The sequence below is a fragment of the Anas platyrhynchos genome, chromosome 3, assembly GCF_047663525.1.
Source record: "Anas platyrhynchos isolate ZD024472 breed Pekin duck chromosome 3, IASCAAS_PekinDuck_T2T, whole genome shotgun sequence".
Taxonomy (NCBI): Eukaryota; Metazoa; Chordata; class Aves; order Anseriformes; family Anatidae; genus Anas; species Anas platyrhynchos.
The window spans coordinates 8668740-8685700 of record NC_092589.1 but is presented as its reverse complement, the minus strand read 5'-3'; the positions used below and the strand labels follow the sequence as shown (position 1 = coordinate 8685700).

General features: G+C 42.7%; 1 protein-coding gene across 1 annotated transcript in view; it reads right to left on the bottom strand.

Moving 5' to 3' along the window:
* The window catches only part of PCSK2 (proprotein convertase subtilisin/kexin type 2), a 102126-nt gene that overhangs the window by 6035 nt on the left and 79130 nt on the right, over positions 1-16961 (bottom strand). The window contains exons 8-11 of the mRNA XM_038176923.2: positions 15686-15861; positions 4941-5156; positions 3533-3633; positions 776-1003 (exon numbers count right to left, since the gene is read on the bottom strand). Of these exons, the coding sequence (XP_038032851.1) occupies positions 776-1003; positions 3533-3633; positions 4941-5156; positions 15686-15861 (721 nt within the window). The remainder of the gene's footprint in view (positions 1-775; positions 1004-3532; positions 3634-4940; positions 5157-15685; positions 15862-16961) is intronic.

The window sequence follows — 16961 nt, the reverse complement described above, 5'->3', positions numbered from 1 at the left end:
TTGGTTTCTTCTTCCAATAGAATAATGATGCTTTCAAAAATGGCACTGGAACGTCAAATTTCAAATGTTAAAGACATAAATTGGCCACTAATAGGTTAGTATTTCAAACAATTAAATTGAACTATAGCTGTTGTAGTTAATTAGTATTAATTCATTCACTTGTTGACTCATTCACTTTAGCACACAAAGGTAATCAGAAAATAATTTGACTACCTAGCCTGCATTAATGATTTGAAGAACATAAACCAAACACAGTTAAATGAGGTAATGTTGAAACTGAATCACCGCTACCTGTAGATGACTGTTTCAGTCTTCTGGAGATAAAACTGTCTACTGGAATAGGTCACAAGGAGATATGACCTGGCTGACGGATATTTCATGTGGCAGCAGTTTATGTAATTTACGGTGCCAGCTTCTCGGGTTTTCCCTCATGCACAGGCTGTTTATTGACACAAACTGTGGCACAAACACACCTGTAAGTACCTAGGAGAAATGGATGCTGCTATTAGCACTACTGGCACTCGCAGTGACGCTACAGATCAGCTGTCCTATGCGCCCAGTTTTCCTCCAGCAAGCCAGGAATTGAAAGATCATGTCATTCATTTTATCAGCTTACTGAAATATCTGCAATGCTACTTATAATGTTAAGTTTTCTTAGAATAAAGTGTTCATTATGTTTCTCTGATTATCTTGTTCTTTGTCAAGATATTTGCCTGCCTGCAGTCTCTCCGGTGCTGGCAAGAGACGAACCACAAACACTAGACTATGCACTTACTCAGGCTCCTGTATTGACCCCCCAACACAGTGGAATCGCTCGGGAACGGTCTTCCAGTCTTTTGCCATCTTAACCATCGCTCCTGCATCTAGGACACCATAGCCAAACAAGTGGTTGAATTCCAGCCCAACGCCATTTCTGCGCCACTGATGAACTTCATCGTGAAGCTGGTTCCTTTTGGAGGTGAGGACTGTCAGATGCTGCATGTCTCTCCATGTCAGATCCAAGCTGTGGAAGAGTAGCATGTCAACAGTACAGTACCCACAGATATTAAAGAAACGCAGTGTGTTGGAGTAGGCCCTTTGGTAAAAATTGCTTCTGTGAGTCACACATAAATTGTTTCTACATACATATCAATAACAAGCTTCTGATGATTTCAGTGGGAAGAAGAATAGGTTTTAATTGTGTAGCACTTCCCCAAAATTACAAAGTCATTTCTGACAGCAACTGCTTTCAACTACATGTTAACTATCTATCGTGCAATTTTTAAGCTAATAAAATGGGAGGGATATTATAGGAGACGATGAAAATAATACAAAAAGAAAAGGATGATGACACAGTTTAGTCTAACCTTCCTCTTAGATCTTGCCCTCTTTTCCTTGCCTGCTCCTCCTGCTTTCCCCATGGACCTTCCAAGGGTCACCCAGAGAAGCTCTGATCAGATAAAGATGGTGAGCTATAACAACGAAGTCTTGCTAATTTCAGCAGACTGTGAATATGGGTTATGGGCTGTGGGGGGCTGTGGGTTTGCACTGTGAGGTATGATGGAGGTTTGTCACCAGTGATATACTAGCACGGATGGAGGCGGTTACGTTTGTCTAGATTCCATGATCATCCTTCATCATCAGCTCTTGTCTTCCTAGATTTGCAGTGATTATGATGACAGGAAGGGCACTTGCAAGCTGGAATTAATACTAATTAACTGGAAGCTTTAGCACTGACATTGTAATTCTACATAACTAAAGCTATTCCAGTTGTTTTATGATGAACTCTTTCAACATTACAATGTGTCTGATTCAAACCATCAGCCCCAAAGGATCAGTTTTTCAGCTTTCTGTGCACCAAGTAATAAGCATGTGCGCATGCTGAACATACACCAGAATAGCCAATTCCTTTAATTTCTTTGAGGTGACACAAGGTAGCTGAAAACCAGAGATCACTTGCATCATTCTTAGTGAAACCCTTTAAGAGTTGCTCTGTGTCTTAAAACTGTACTTTCCACTTCACAGATGAGCTAGTTTTCAGAGACAGTCAGATATATATGAGCTGGGAAACATTGCAGGCAAGAGGGAAATAGTTAGCCACCCCTGCCAAGGGCACTGCAACTCATCCAGGGAAACCCTGCACAGCACAGCAGAGGAGCAATAGAGTCAGGCTGGAAGGAGAGAGGAGACACTGACAGTTCTTTGTCTTTTTCTTTTCTGTCTTCTCAGCAAAGGCTAGAGAACCAATTTCAGACTAAAAGTTAGACTAATTTTTACTTGTGATTTCTGCTTGTTTGGCAAGATTTATTAAGGTCTTCATGGACAGCCCAAAAGAAGAGGAGTGATAGCACTGAGATAACAGGGTAGTAGTTCAGGTTAAACACGCAGTGGTCGGAAAATTCATTAAGTCTTCATATTTTTATGACCATGTTAATTTATTACCCTGTGGCTGTCCCACTAAATAGATTTGATAGTAGAAGGATAGATCATCCGAAGTTGAACACCTGGCATGTTTGCTTGATGTGCATAAAACCTGAAAAATGAGACTTGGTCCAAGTCACGTTCTGAGCACAATTGCTCTGCTAACGGTATAAACCTTGTCTCCTCTGCTAAATCTTCATTCTTCTACATTCAGCTGAAGAAACCTATGTACACCGTGTTCAGTTTGTGCCAAGATTACAGCAACTGAAGCTGTATAGCTGAGCAAATGTTTTCTCACTTCATAAAACGGCTTAACACAAAGTAAAAAGCTGGTGTAGGTTATTTTAAGAAAACCTTTTCCTCATCATTAAAAAAGATGATGAACAAGAGGTCTCCAATGTCGTGAATAGCATGGAGAAGGTAAACGGACAATGGACATTTATTCACTCACATAACGCAGCAATTATGTAGCACAAAAGCAAATTGCCAGCGATGGGGTGAGAATCAACAAAGGAAGCATTCCTCACTGCTGCCAAAAAATATTATTACTGTGGAATTGATTGCCACTGGATGATACAGGTGCCAAATACACAGACAATATGAAAAAGAATTGGACAAATTCAAGAAGGATAAATCTGCTCGAGGCTGTTAAAACGGGATAGGCTGACTGCTCCCTTTCCAAACAACTGATTGCCAAAACTGCTTGGTGAAAGATCACTCTTAATCCCCGTTTGGTATTGTCGCCCCTCAGCATCTGTCATTGCAGGCAGCACGAGGAACACAATGAACTCCCACAGATACGTTCGTACATTTTTGTAAGCTGGGCATTCCCCACTGGGCATGTGGAGAAACACAACCCGTCCCTCAGACAGGGAGAAGACAAACCCCTGGAAGCTGTGGATGTAGAGGATGGGCAGAGGGAAGTCAGCCAGAACACAGACGCCTGGTGTAAGGCTCTGGCAGGGCTGTAGCTCCATCTGTAAGTTACCAGCCGTGTCTCTGCTGTTTCAGGCAGCTTGTCAGCTGCTTGTTCTACCGGCTGTGCCACAGCCAGCTTACACGATGAACAACGTTAAACAAACCCTGGGCCCCCTCCTCTCTAGAGCTCACAAGGAATTTCTTAACAGCATACTTAGCCTCCAGGGCCAAGGCGAACACTCCGGCTGCTTCAGGGGCAGCTGCAGACGTTCCTGAGTGACGCAGGGTGCAGTTGCCATACAAGTCTGTGGTAGCCTGCAATGATATTAGACTTAATTAATGAAACCAGCTAGGCCATTGTCCTTGCAGCTACAGACCCAGAAAAACACAGAAAGTGGAGTTTGTGTCCTTGTCCTTCAGATGAATTGTGTATTTGTTCCCAGGATCTGTTTTCTTCTTTAGACTTGTGTATAAATTTGAAAACACGGTGAGAGACAGTTACAGAAGGTGGGAATGCAAGAATAAATTACGATGTAGGAAAACAATGTTCATTGTCGCTTAGGACTCATAAACTTATATGGATATCATTAAATTCCTATAAACATGGTTTAACCAAAGCCCTTACATTTCCCCGTGGTTATCATGCAAGTTGGAAACTAGAATTGTTAACAGCACTGAGATGGCTAACATTAGTGCAAGTCCAAAGCCAGGACCAGTAACAGGTTGCTACCTTCTGTGCAGATTAGTCACTACGAGAGACCTGAGGGAAACCTTACAAGTGAATTTTCTGGTGATTAAATTAAAAAGGTGCCACAGATCGTTCCATCTGACCCCAGCACAGTGCTGATACCACGACAGAAAACAGTATTTTTTCTTCTGCTGCTGCACATGGGCCTTTAGGATGCTGCAGTGGACAAAGTCTCTGGGGTTTGAGACAGGCCACGCAAAATGTATAGCTGCCTTTGGCAAGGGCTGACCTTGAGTTACCACCCTTCCATTTGTCACTCTGAATTGGACTATGTCCTTGCTAGTGTGGAGGTGCTGAAGAGCAGTGATCAGTACAGTGGAAGAGAATCTCAGTTACACTCAAACACTGCCTGTTTTCCAGTAGTAACTACGGCCCCTAAGAGGACTTGAGCATGATTCTCCACGCTGCTCTCCCTGTGAGAGTGTACCTCTGAGGGTGATCTGAACCTCCACGTTTCCTCTGTAGGTGACTGAGTGTCTGTCTGCTCTGTGCAGCTTCCAGTGCAGCAGAAGTCTGGTTCGTGACTGCTCTGCCAGCACAATTAAGGATGATTTCAGATGTCAATGCTTTTCATTTAGATTTTTACAGAGACCCTTTATCACACTGTCTTCTGGAAAGAGGGCAATTGAACTTTTAAATCAGGTTTCTGATAAAGCACCAACAATATGAAGCTCTAAGATACGGAAGATCATTGCTGTCCTCAATGTTAATCCCACATCTCCTCAGCTGACAGTCCTGGCATGATCACGTACTGCAGATGAGAAAATATCCATCTCAACAAAGGACCATCTGCTGCTCCAAAGCCGACAGGGTTGTAATGGGTCGTGGGAGTGCAAAAAGACAGCAGCGACAGGACAATAATATCTGGACTCACCACACCAGCCTCCGGATTTCTCTTCCTCCCATTACTAAAGGTGGAGGCTAGGGTTGAAGAGCAGCTTTCATCATACAGAGCTGTCCGTCCGTCATTTATAGCGGAATTGATGGAGATTGTCCACATGCTTGATGCATAACCATCACAGTTACAGTCATCGTAGCTGCCCCCATCTCCAGAAGCCCAGACATAGATGCTTCCTTTCCCACCCCGGCCCTGTGAAAAGGGAAAATTGACACTTTTAGGTTAAATTGCAAATAGGAAACAGCACCCACTTTGAACAGCACATTTAATTGTGACGCTAGGCATCTCTAAAGGAGAAAACTGGTCCAAATAAAATATACATCAAGCTTAAGCTGAAATAAAATGGACTTCTACAGGTTATTAAATCTAGTTAACTGGCAGCCACAGCCAACTGTGCAACTTCATGCACACAGAGCGTTTCCATTTATCTCCTGTTTTTCTTGATGCCCTGAAGGCTTCTGTGCCAAATGCTAAGACATTTTATGGATTCATTAGCACTTATGTCAAGGCCTAAGTGCTATGAGGAAGGTGTTCTTTTAAAAGGGATATAGGTCATCTCAGGCACTAGGTTTGTAAAATCCAATTAGGTTTGGGCAATGGCTAAAAAACCCTGCAAAACTGGCACCTTTTCCTCTCAATAGATTTTTCTCCATAGGTATCACTGACTCAGAGCTGTTTTTCTGGCAAACCAGCTTCTACCACTGAGTAGAAAATAAAGTTATGAGATCGTATGAATCATCTAGAGAAAGACAGCCTACTGAAAACACTGCAAAGTCCAGGGATGGATGGGAGAGACCGAAGCTGAAGGGCAGCTATAAAATCTCTGTTGGTTAAAGGAAAGGCATTTGTGTCCTCTTCCTTACCTTCAGATAAAGAAGTGGGAAGGGATCAACCAAGCTCCTTCTCATCCCATACTAAGACAGAGGTAGAGGCTGCCTGGAAGAGTGCAGGACCTGAGAAGCCCAATACTTGGGAAAAGATCAGTGCCACTGAAAGCAAGGCTCGGGGCCCCCACCAATTCCAGCACAGCCACAGTTTTTCTCCCTGTGTTTTGACTAATGTAATCCAATGTTTACTTCCAACAGCATCACAAGGGTGCAAGGCCTCAATTTAACACTCTGTTTACACGTTGGGCAGAAAATGAGAAAAAATATCTTCTGGCCTCTTCGTTGTCCAGCAAGAGATGGAAATTAAGGAATACACAAACATAGCAACTTGCAAGGGTATTTTAATAGGGAACCTTTTCTGCAAGGAATTTAAATCAAATCTGAGCTCCCAGCAGTAGCCTCTATTTTTCATCATACCCCACTGAACAGAGCAACCTCATTATTTCAAGCATGTTAGTGAATCGCATTATAATCCATTGAATTGCACAGCAGGTTTGCTGCCACTGGGGTACATAACATCTCAGGACAGAGATTTTCATAATAAAGATGATAACTATGAAAAAGCCTTCTGAAATCAGCCTGAGAACTCCCACAAAGATCTGAGATCAATCATTTGTGTTCTAAGGCAAGAGGACAGTGTTGCAAAAATACATAAAAACAAAGCAATTCCAGCAAATTATAAAAAAAAAGCAAAACAAACAAACAAAACACCCTGCATAACGAAAACAGTTATGCCTTTTTCCCCCTTTTTATATATCCCATCTCACGCTCTGACTGCTGTTATCTTACAGGGCCCAAATGTGGTCTCTGGACTTGCTTCCCAGGCTACATCACAAGCTTGCCGTCACAGCCCCCATCACAGCACCTTGCCACCATCTGTGTCTTTTGGACAGCCTCAGGGGCAGCTGGAGCACATTTCCGTCTGTCCCCAAAAGGCAGGCTGCTGCCCAGCACAGAAAGCAGGTGGCTGCAAGTGCCAGGAACAGGACATTTGGCATGTTGTGGACCCGTTCTTTAACAACTCTTTCTTTCCAGGGAAGAAGGGAGATGAAACACGCCACTTTCATGCCATAAATTCACAGAAATAGTTTGGTGCCTGGCAGTTAGCCTCTGCCACATTCAGCATAGGAAAGCAGACCTGGCCCTGCCTGGCATATTGCCCCATGCTGCCAAAAGTGCCAAAGCATTACCCCCCAGGGCTGGGGTTGATGGAAGAAAACAGGCAAAACAGATGTTGGAGGGGTCAGGTGGAATCCAGAGAGAAACTGAAATTTAGGCTTGAGTGGGGGGCAGGTTTTATGCATGCAATTAGTGTCATGGGAGAATGGTCTTGGGATATCATTCTAGAGCCGTCACATCCACGAGCATGGCTTAGTGTTTTTTTGTTGTTGTTGTTTGTTTTGGGTTTTGTTTGTTTTTTCAAAAAAAAAAAAAAAAGAAAGTAATTTACCTCTTAATATTCTAATTTCAATTTCATTTCCCTCTTAGCCAGGAAGGACTGGAAAGAGAAGCAATCAAACGCTACTGGACTAAGCCGATGGCAGCCCATGTGCAATATATATTTGCAATAATGCTTAGGACTTGTTTGCTTACATTTCCCACTGCCAGACCCGCAGGAGTTGGATAGCTTGCACAGGCAAACTGTTTGTTGCCTGTCCTTAAGCATTGTTCCAAGTACAAAGCAGAAATACACGGTTTCAGGGCAAGTGAATTATCAATTCTCTGGATGGTATTTGTCTAAACCAGAAAAATCTCGGTGGGGTCAATTATGTGTCACGTTTAAAGCCAGCTGAAAGCTCCTATTTGTATCTCAACCTTAAATGAACCTCAAAAGTGTCAGTGGTGTCACTCAACTTCAGCTGCTGTACATTTAGACCAAAAACGACTGGAGAAGGTGCCAGTGATGTATGGTAGAAACACCAGAGGGAGTCTGCAGGAAGATTTAGGAAGAAGAGGGGAGGCTGCAAGATAAGATACATTTTAAAGAGAATCGTTCCTCCAGAATCCTGTTAAAACCTGCTCATTTCCCTCCAGATCAATGCAGAGCAGGCAGTCACACTTCTGAGCCATCTGAAGCTGTAATCACGCTCAGAGCTGAAAATGGATCTCACTGCATCGAGGAGCAGCCCAAAAGAGGCCCACACCTCAACTTGTACTAAGCCAGAACTAAATCCCGGGCAAGGCTAAATGCTTGGAAAGTCGCAGACAGTTCTGAGAAGCACTCTCTGCAGAAACAGCAGGCTTTCTATTTCCAGCGCTCTTTGTGGGATACGGTGCTACTGACAAAAAAATATCCCTGTGAAACTTTATTGCCCATTTTCTCATCTTTTGAAGAGCTTAATCCCAGTAAAACATCTTTACTTGATTATCTTGCAAAAGTGAGCTGGCAGGGGACTGCAGGCTAATTCATTTTAACATGAGGTACATCTTGGACTCTTTTTTCCCTTGTTATTGTGTTCATTCATCATGCTTGCTGGGCAAGAGCCTAAACCAGTGTTTCTCAAAGTTTTCATTCCTGGATCACACTTTCCAGATAAATACTGGTGGTATTTGACAAATAGATCTCCTCCAGCTTTCCTGACCTCTCCTGTCAAGGCTACAAGCGCTCATGTGAGTAACAGCTGGGCCTCTAACAGGGCACAGACTCTGCTTTGGCTCCTCTCATTCGCTTCATCCAGAGCCTGGCCTCTGGCGTTGCTGAAACTGGATGGAAGGAACATTGTGGTCTTTATGGCATGTTTCTGATGCAGACCCTTCTCTTTAGCCTGATCATCAGTCACGGATTGGGATCAGCACTAAGTTTCCAAGCAGGACAAGCATGAAAACACGGCACAGAGGCCTGCCACGCATCACGGAGTGCCGTGCAGACAGAACTGCAGCAGGGCCATCCTGCATGAACTGGCTGCTGCTGCTGGTGGCCCTTGGCTGGTCTGCCTCACCCCCGGGTGTTCAGTGAGGAGGGAGGACAGGCTGTTCTGGCAGCTTCTTCCTCCCCTTCTCCCTCTTCGTGGCCACACACTCGGCTGTTACGCAGAGGACGGCTGCTTGGAGCTGTGTTTCAGTCAGGCTTCCTCGTGCTTTCATCTCATGTTTTGTTGACTTCAGTAGCTGGCTGACTGGTTTCTCCTAGCAGACTTCTAAAACTAATTGGGTCAAGTAATAATCACCCAAGTACAAAAGACTGTTGCGTATCAGATTGTCAAAGAACTGGGCCCTGTAATTGCCAAACCCTAACAAAATGCTTTATGTAATTTACTCCAGTCTTTATTAGGTCACAGAAGAGTACTAAACTCCCATCCACCAACCCCCAATTAATTGTGCAAATGTTAATACTTCCTTTGGCTAAAAATAATGCTTGAGCAATTTTCTCTGCCTAAATTACTGTTGAGACTGGATAGACTTCTGTTATCCAAGAGAAACGAATGGAAAAATACAGTTTTGGTGAAGAGAGACAGCAGGGAAATGGGGAGGAAACTTGAAAAATGTTGAGAAAAAAAACTTTTAATAAAAAATAAAATAAATCAGCCTGCTCAAACATTTATTCTTTCCCTTTAAAATTTACTCTCTGACTTAAATTTGATCAGTTTCAGTAAAGCAAGCAAGAAAGCTGTGAAAATAAGCAAAATACTTCGAGCGAAATGCTCTGGCTTGGCCTAAACTAGACATGCCTTTTTGTTGGATCCTGGGCTGTGTACCACAAGTGATAATGCATAGATCTTGTCCAGCAGTTCTGCAGGCATAATTCTGGTGCTGCTAACATAGGTAAAAAACAATCCCATCCTCTCTTCAGTAGTTCTGAGCTAGACTTTCAGTAGGAAAAAGATTTTAAACATACAATTTACTTTCCACCAGCAGCAGTGCTGGTCTCTCTGCGCAGACTTCCCAGTGTTTGTGATGCTTCCTGGCCTCACCGTTTCACCTGTGGTTCTTGCAGTGCTGTGCAAAGGTTCCCAGCCTTGCTGAAAGGCAAAGGCACATGGCTGCTGAGCTGTGGCACACAGATTAGGCAGAAAACATTCCTGGGGGCAGTGAGACAGCAAAATCTACATTTTGAGGCTAAATTAGCATCTTGTTTCCTTAGAAAAACATTAATTTACATGTCAATAAAGACTATTCACATTTGGAACTTAGAAATAGTCCATGTAGGCCCACGCTACTGCAATACAGCAGCTTTCTGCTCTTGACATGAAAGTCATTGAGTCTTTGTGAAGGGCAATATTTAACCCTGTTGTAGGAACACATGAAGCACAAATGATACAAGAGCCAAGGTCCTCAGGTGACCAAGGCAACCCTGAAGCAGACAGTATCACAACAGAAATCAGTGGCACTTGGGATTTGCTCCTGTCCTGTCCCCAGAGAGGCATGGCTGTTCCCCAACCCATGGCAGGAAAGGAGACGGCCACGGACAGAACTCCAAACCTGGACCATGTACACATTGAGAGGTGGTGTATCCCACCACGAGGTCAGAAAAGCTGGTCAGGCTGTTTTACCAGAGCCTGAAAAACCCTCCCACCTGATAAATGGGGCAGCTTCAGAATACCAAACAGATACGATATACTCATGTGGGGCTATAATGTGGTTAGATTCCCAGACACAATAGCAATATGATAGTAAAGGGCTCCCAATGTATAAAGAAGCTTGTAAGGCTTCCTTAGAAATGAAGTAATCAGAGGCTGCCGTATCATAAACTAATTCCCCTATCCTCACTTGGCTGCCAATAAAATAAAGTTAGAGGCATCTAACTGTATATACTTCGATAGCATGCTATACTCAACGTATTTCAAACACAAACGCAATGTGCGTGGCCTTGACTGGAGGCAAGTGAGAAATATTTCATTTTTAAAGCTGTCCTTTCTTCCTTCATTGGTGAGCCCAATTACAGAGCCATGATGAGACTATAAATTCTTAATATTGTTCCCTTGGCAATTTATACTCGTGCAGCATTTTCTTAGGTAGAACCATATTATGGAAGCAATAACACTTTCACCAGCACATGCACAAATGGATCATGGCTTATGTATTCTGGTTGAGCTGGCAAAGTCTCAAGAAATTAATTCCGTCCATGAGCAACTCCTTGCGACCTACTAATATAAAAGCCTACATCATAAAAATGCAATAGATAGAGACCAGCTTAGCTTGATAACTTCCTTTTACTGCTTTAAATTTCTATTGCTGAAGCTGGAAATACTGAACTCATAAAGTAGCAAGAAAGAAATGTTTTCTGGGTATTGCATTAAAGACAGGATGTACCCATAAAGCATGGGTGGAATTAGTTCTTGCGCTAGTTACCTCTTCCTTAGCTTACAGTATTAGATGTCTGCTGATATAATTCTGGATATAAGGCACCAGAGAACAGAAGTCCATAATTAAGAGAATTAAGAGAGTTGTGCAACCACTGAGATGCCATTTACTGTCTCTCTGTGCCCCCCTTACCCCAAGTTGTCTGGTCCCCAGGACAGGGAAGCACAGGTCAGACAAGGGCTATGTAAATCACACAGCATTGCTCCAGTCAGCCCTATTTATAAAAGGCTACTACAGACTCACTCCCCCTTCTCTGAAATGGAAGTACCTCCCACTCAGATGATATAGCTAGCTTGTATTTGGCACTTCTGTATTTGGGCTGCTTAGTCCTGGGTCCACCACCATGGTTTCTTGCTCTGCTCTGGATTTCAGTTTGTATTTCTGCACCTGCAGTAACACCCCTCCATAGCTCATAGAGAAGATACACATGCAAACATGCAACACATTAGGGGCGATGCAACTGAGTGTATAAGCAGCCTGGTCTCGGTGCAGGGGAAAGCCATCTCAGGACAGCCCAGAACGACGTTAGGCTGGAGACTTCCTGGGGCTGTAAGGAAACATACACCTTTTGTCTAGACGCCGTAACTTGCTGCTGTCCACAGATGGCGTCTAGAAGCCAGATAATAAAATCCCATGACATAAATCCATTGTAGCTCCTGGCAAGTGTTGTCTAGAGAAAGAGCAAGTGGCAGCACACACTCTCTGGGCAGCTCTTCCACCAGGCACAGCAGCATTTGTCCCTAAGCCCGCTGCAGGCCACCCTCACGGATATCTGACTCGGGCACAGACTAGCACAGAATCACACACAGAATCACAGAATTTCTAGGTTGGAAGAGACCTCAAGATCATGGAGTCCAACCTCTGACCTAACACTAACAGTCCCCACTAAACCATACACAGTCTCCTGTCACAGCCAGAGCCAACATCAGGTATCTCACAGCCCAGTGATGTTTGCGTGTCTGAAACTATTCCAACCTCTACCCTCAAGTGAGCTCATTTATCTTTGCAATTCAGCTACCACTGTTCAGTGACCTGGTCATGCTTTATGAACTACTGACCCTGAACAAAAGTTATGAGATAACACAGTGAAGAGCAGATTGCATGAAAAATGCTTGGGATTACAGCTAAATAACATAAAGCAGTTTGAGTTCCCTTCCCAACACTTGCTGATTGTGTGTATTACACCAACACCAAGTTCTCACATGTGCCATCCCATTGTGTTCAGCCTTAGAAGTGCAATTAGTAAAGAGAGCCCATAAAGGAATTGCCAATGTGATGGACAGATTCTCCAGTCCTTAATTATACTATTTACTGTTGCCTTTATTTATGCTATTTATCTCATGAGTGAAGATAACACTAAAGTGATGGTATGATTAAGACAGAAGGTAAGAATTATTTTAACAAATGCCAGGAATCGGAAATGGAAGAGAAGATTTATCAGCCTTAGCCCATCTGGTTATGAATGCATCCCTTCAAGCCATATAAACAGACATAAACAAACACGCAAATGAGAAGTCTCTGAGTTTCTGCAGTTATCATCATGTTAAAATTACCAGGTGGGTGCTTACCCCAGGCCTCCCCGCAGCTCAGGAAGGAGGATGCCAAAAGGACAAGACAGTGGAATGGAGTTTGGGGAAGGATGAAACCCTTTCAAGTCTCTCCTTGAGCCAAGTTCCCAAGCATGGTGGCAACAAGGCAAATGTTACCACTGTTCATCAGCTTGGTTAACTACATATTCCCCATAAGAACATCATATCACTCCCAATTACTTTTTAGTTTATTGCCATAGAGGCAAGGATATTAATCTTGCTCTATGCAAGAGATCTTACGTTTCCTTTCAGGACATTTGAAAGTATGGCTTTTAGTTTAACAACACATTTTTATTCTCAGCATGTTGCTTCTTCCCTGCCAATATTTCAGCTTCATCACTAATTCATGAACCATCACTCTGGTGAGAAACAGCCCTAGACTAAGAAAAAGCATTCCTACATTTATATGTCTCTGTTTGTGAAATATACTACTTTTCTTTTTAACAAGTGTTGTGCTTTTTTTTTTTTTTTTTTTTAATTCTGAAAAATGATCATAAATTAGATTTACATTTTTATGGCCAACAGAGAATTTGGTGCATAGAGTGCAGATGTAAGCTAGATAGAATGGCAATACATCAAAAGCTTGTCGGTCTTCCTTTACATGCATAGAAGACTGTAGTGGGATTTTCAAAGCACCGTGGAGAGTACCCAGCATTCACTGAAACCCTGCAATATCATAGGAAACCTGGCTCTCCATGAAAAGAAACTAGAACAAATTACACACCAAAACTCTTCTTTCACATGAAATGTAATGCACATAACAAGGGTAGATAAAGCTATGAGCACAATGTGAAGGGATTTATTTGTGGGGGGAGCTGTCTTTTTGTGTGTGTGTATTGCCAAGAGATAGCTGCGATACCATCACTGTAAAATTAAGTGTAATCATTCCTCAACAACAATTTATTTCTTAGCTAGAATGCAATATTATCCCTTCTGCTCTCCAATTCTGCAATGGCTGTTTGACAGAACTTTTTCCTAATGCAGGCTCGTCTGTTCATATTATGCTTTCTGGTATGATATGAGAGCAATCCTTCCCAGAGGGCAGCTCACCATCACCATTCTGCCTTCTTAGCAAGCATTAACCCTAAGTTACCCCAGGGTCCTTCTGGCCCTAACATTATAAATTATTTCTTAAAGAGAACTGCAAACACATTCAAGGGGAGGGCATTAAAAAAGTTATATGCCCAACACCCCCAGGTATGGGACCACGACTAGAGAATAAAACAGCAGAGTAAAATCCCTTCTCTCATGCTGAACATTACAGAGGTGTAATACCAGTGTAACTCCACAAACAAGAGAACAGGATGACACAACAGCAAATTAATTGAAAAATCTTTTAAATATCAAGAAACTGAAAAAAACGAACAGACAAAAAAAAACTAAAAATTAAAACCTGCTTCTCTTGAGAGGGTAAAATCTCTTGTTTTTGACTAGTTTGCATTAACCTGCCTGCGTTATTCATGCCTTTTCTGTTACTTTTAGACTAGTTCTGCATGGAGCAGAATAACAAAAAAACAGGATGGGAATTTTTCTATAGTCAGATTCTCTGCTCCAACCAACACTGGTGGAAGGATGATCAAGTATCCACCAACTGTAAGACACAGAAGTGTTGCTAAACATAAAACAACCATGCCACACATCAGTGAAAGATTCTCCTTATGACAGGAGTAAGGGGATCAAGGAAATCTTTATGGAAACTCTAGACAGATGGAAGAAAGGCATGAGAAGAAAGCCAGCTTGTGTAAGTTGACTTCATGGGGACTTTGAGCTGGTCAGAGGTTTGTAAAGTTTATACTACAAAACCGAGAAGACTCAGGAGAAATTTGTGACAGGTCTTCCTAAGTTATTGGAATATGTTGCCAAATTTGTAGGCAAGAGCATGAAGATGAACATGAAGATGCCCATAAGTTATAGGCAAAACATTACAGTCTCTGAGTATCTGAGAATGCTTTGGCTGCTTCACCACCTACCACAGCAATAGATTTAATTATCATGTCACCAAACATGGTACACTGAATGTGTTGTTCACAGGGAGGTGGTGATGAAGAGTGGGTGAAACTGGCACAGGCAAGAGGAAAAAAATAATTTGGATGGAAAATGAGTAATTGTAGAGCTCCCACACAAAACCACCCCAGATGTTCTGGGGAATTTCAAATCTTTTCATTATGGAAACCCAACTATAATCCACAAAGAGAGGAGGCTCCTTCCCTACAACAGGAGTAACTGTGGTTGTCACAACTGCATGACACCAAAGAAAGACAAGAGACATGCAAGGTTTGTTTTTTTGGACTGATTTGTTTCCTTTTTAACTTATGGCATGCATTTTACCTGACCTTCTAATATAATATAGATTTAACAGATTCCGAGATGCCATTGAGTGTCTTTGACAAAGAGCAGAGACTGTCCCTGGAAGGAGCTGAAAGGATGGGAATAAAACAAGGAGGTTCCTGCTACTGCAGAATAATATTACTCCACAGACCGGGTGGTGCAATCACAGCTGTAATAATGATCACATGAGTGATCTGTGTCCGAAATGACAATTAAACTGGTAGCACACCAAAACAGGCAATGTGACATCAGTAGTACAGCTGGCATCTTTCAAAGCAGGGACTATTTACAGGCCTCTGGAGCCAGGATGTGATCAGGCTCTTCCATTTTGACTGCAATAGCATGTGAAAAGCATATGGAAGCTGACTGGAGAAAAACACAGTTGCATGCAGGAGAGCACAGTACCCTGAGACTGTGCAGTAAAAAAATTGCCACAATAGTGCAGGGAGAACGTCAACGGACCTTAGAATATACTGAAACCTGGGATAGTTTACACAACTGCAGTGTGCTCTGTAACAACTATTGGAGGATCAGGTATGCCCCTGTGACTGGTTTCAGTGCAAGTGTATACATACCTCTCTGCCCCGACACCTCCGTTAGTTAATAGGAGCGTTACCTTGTTCACACCATCTGCCATCGCTTGCAGTGTTAGCTCTCTAGGTCCATCCACGGTCTTTCCATTATCAGTTGGTCCCCAGCTGGCACTGTATATATCTATGACTTGGGGCATATGACTGATAGAGGAAGCCTCAATAATGTCTGTCATAAAGGGCTGGTCGAGCATTCGAATACCTGTGGATTTAATCAGCATAAGCATGAATTATGCATTGCCCAGGGCAAGATGAAAGCTCAGCACCTGGATAAGTCCCCCACTTACAGGTATTTTCATGCATTCAGCAATTCTGCACTTGTCATTCACTTTTCACCAGGGTGTGTTTACCCAGCAGGATGCTAGCACTTAAACATCCAGCTGCAGCAATGCAGCGTGGTTCAGAAAGAGAAAACTCCTTACTGCTGATTACAGAGTATCGTTCACCTACTATTTGAAAACATTTGTGTTCAGCAATCTCACTTTTAATATTATTTAAATATTATAAAATGCTATTTAAGTCATAGTTTATAACAACTAAGGATAAGGATTACCACCACCACTCAACGTCCTGCAATTTATACTCAGTGATGTGTTGACACTTCGTTTGTTTTTCAAGTCATTTTTCTGTTTATTTTGGTTCTTCTCCAGAATTTAATCAGGAATGGAAAAGACAGTAGACAATGATTTCCTGGAAAACTATTGATGTCTCAACATGCAGACACAATAGTAAAGCATGGCCAATATTTGTAGGAAAAAAAATATAAATAAATAAAACCTGCTTCCTATAACCTATGTCGCAGTAGAAATTGAGTTAGAGTTTAAGTGATATGATCCAAGGGCATGTCAACTTCATAAGACATTGGAGAGCTGGCTGTAAGCAAGACAGAGTGTATGACAAAACCAGCAGTGCAAGGCCCTGCATCCATCATACCCCTCACAGGCCAGCTGCACTGCCAGCCAACCTCTTGGCCTTTGGATGAGACACGTGTAACCAGAGACATATTCCAAAGAGATGTGACAGAAATCAATGCCATAGAGCCCCACAGTGTGCACGGCAGTGGGGAGCCCAGTGTACAAGCCAGTGCTTTCACGGTATTCCATACAAAATCTGCGTGCCAAATATGAGGCTGGGAAGAGTGGTGTTTGCCAAACAGGCATGGTATAAACTTCAAATGGAAAATTGACCAAAGCTGGATAATTCCTGATCTTCTAATTCAAGCTAGAAATTATTAAGTGAACCTCAATGGCTGAGAAATCCCCTGACATGCTTGTAAAATGGAGGTCTGCACTGGAACCACAG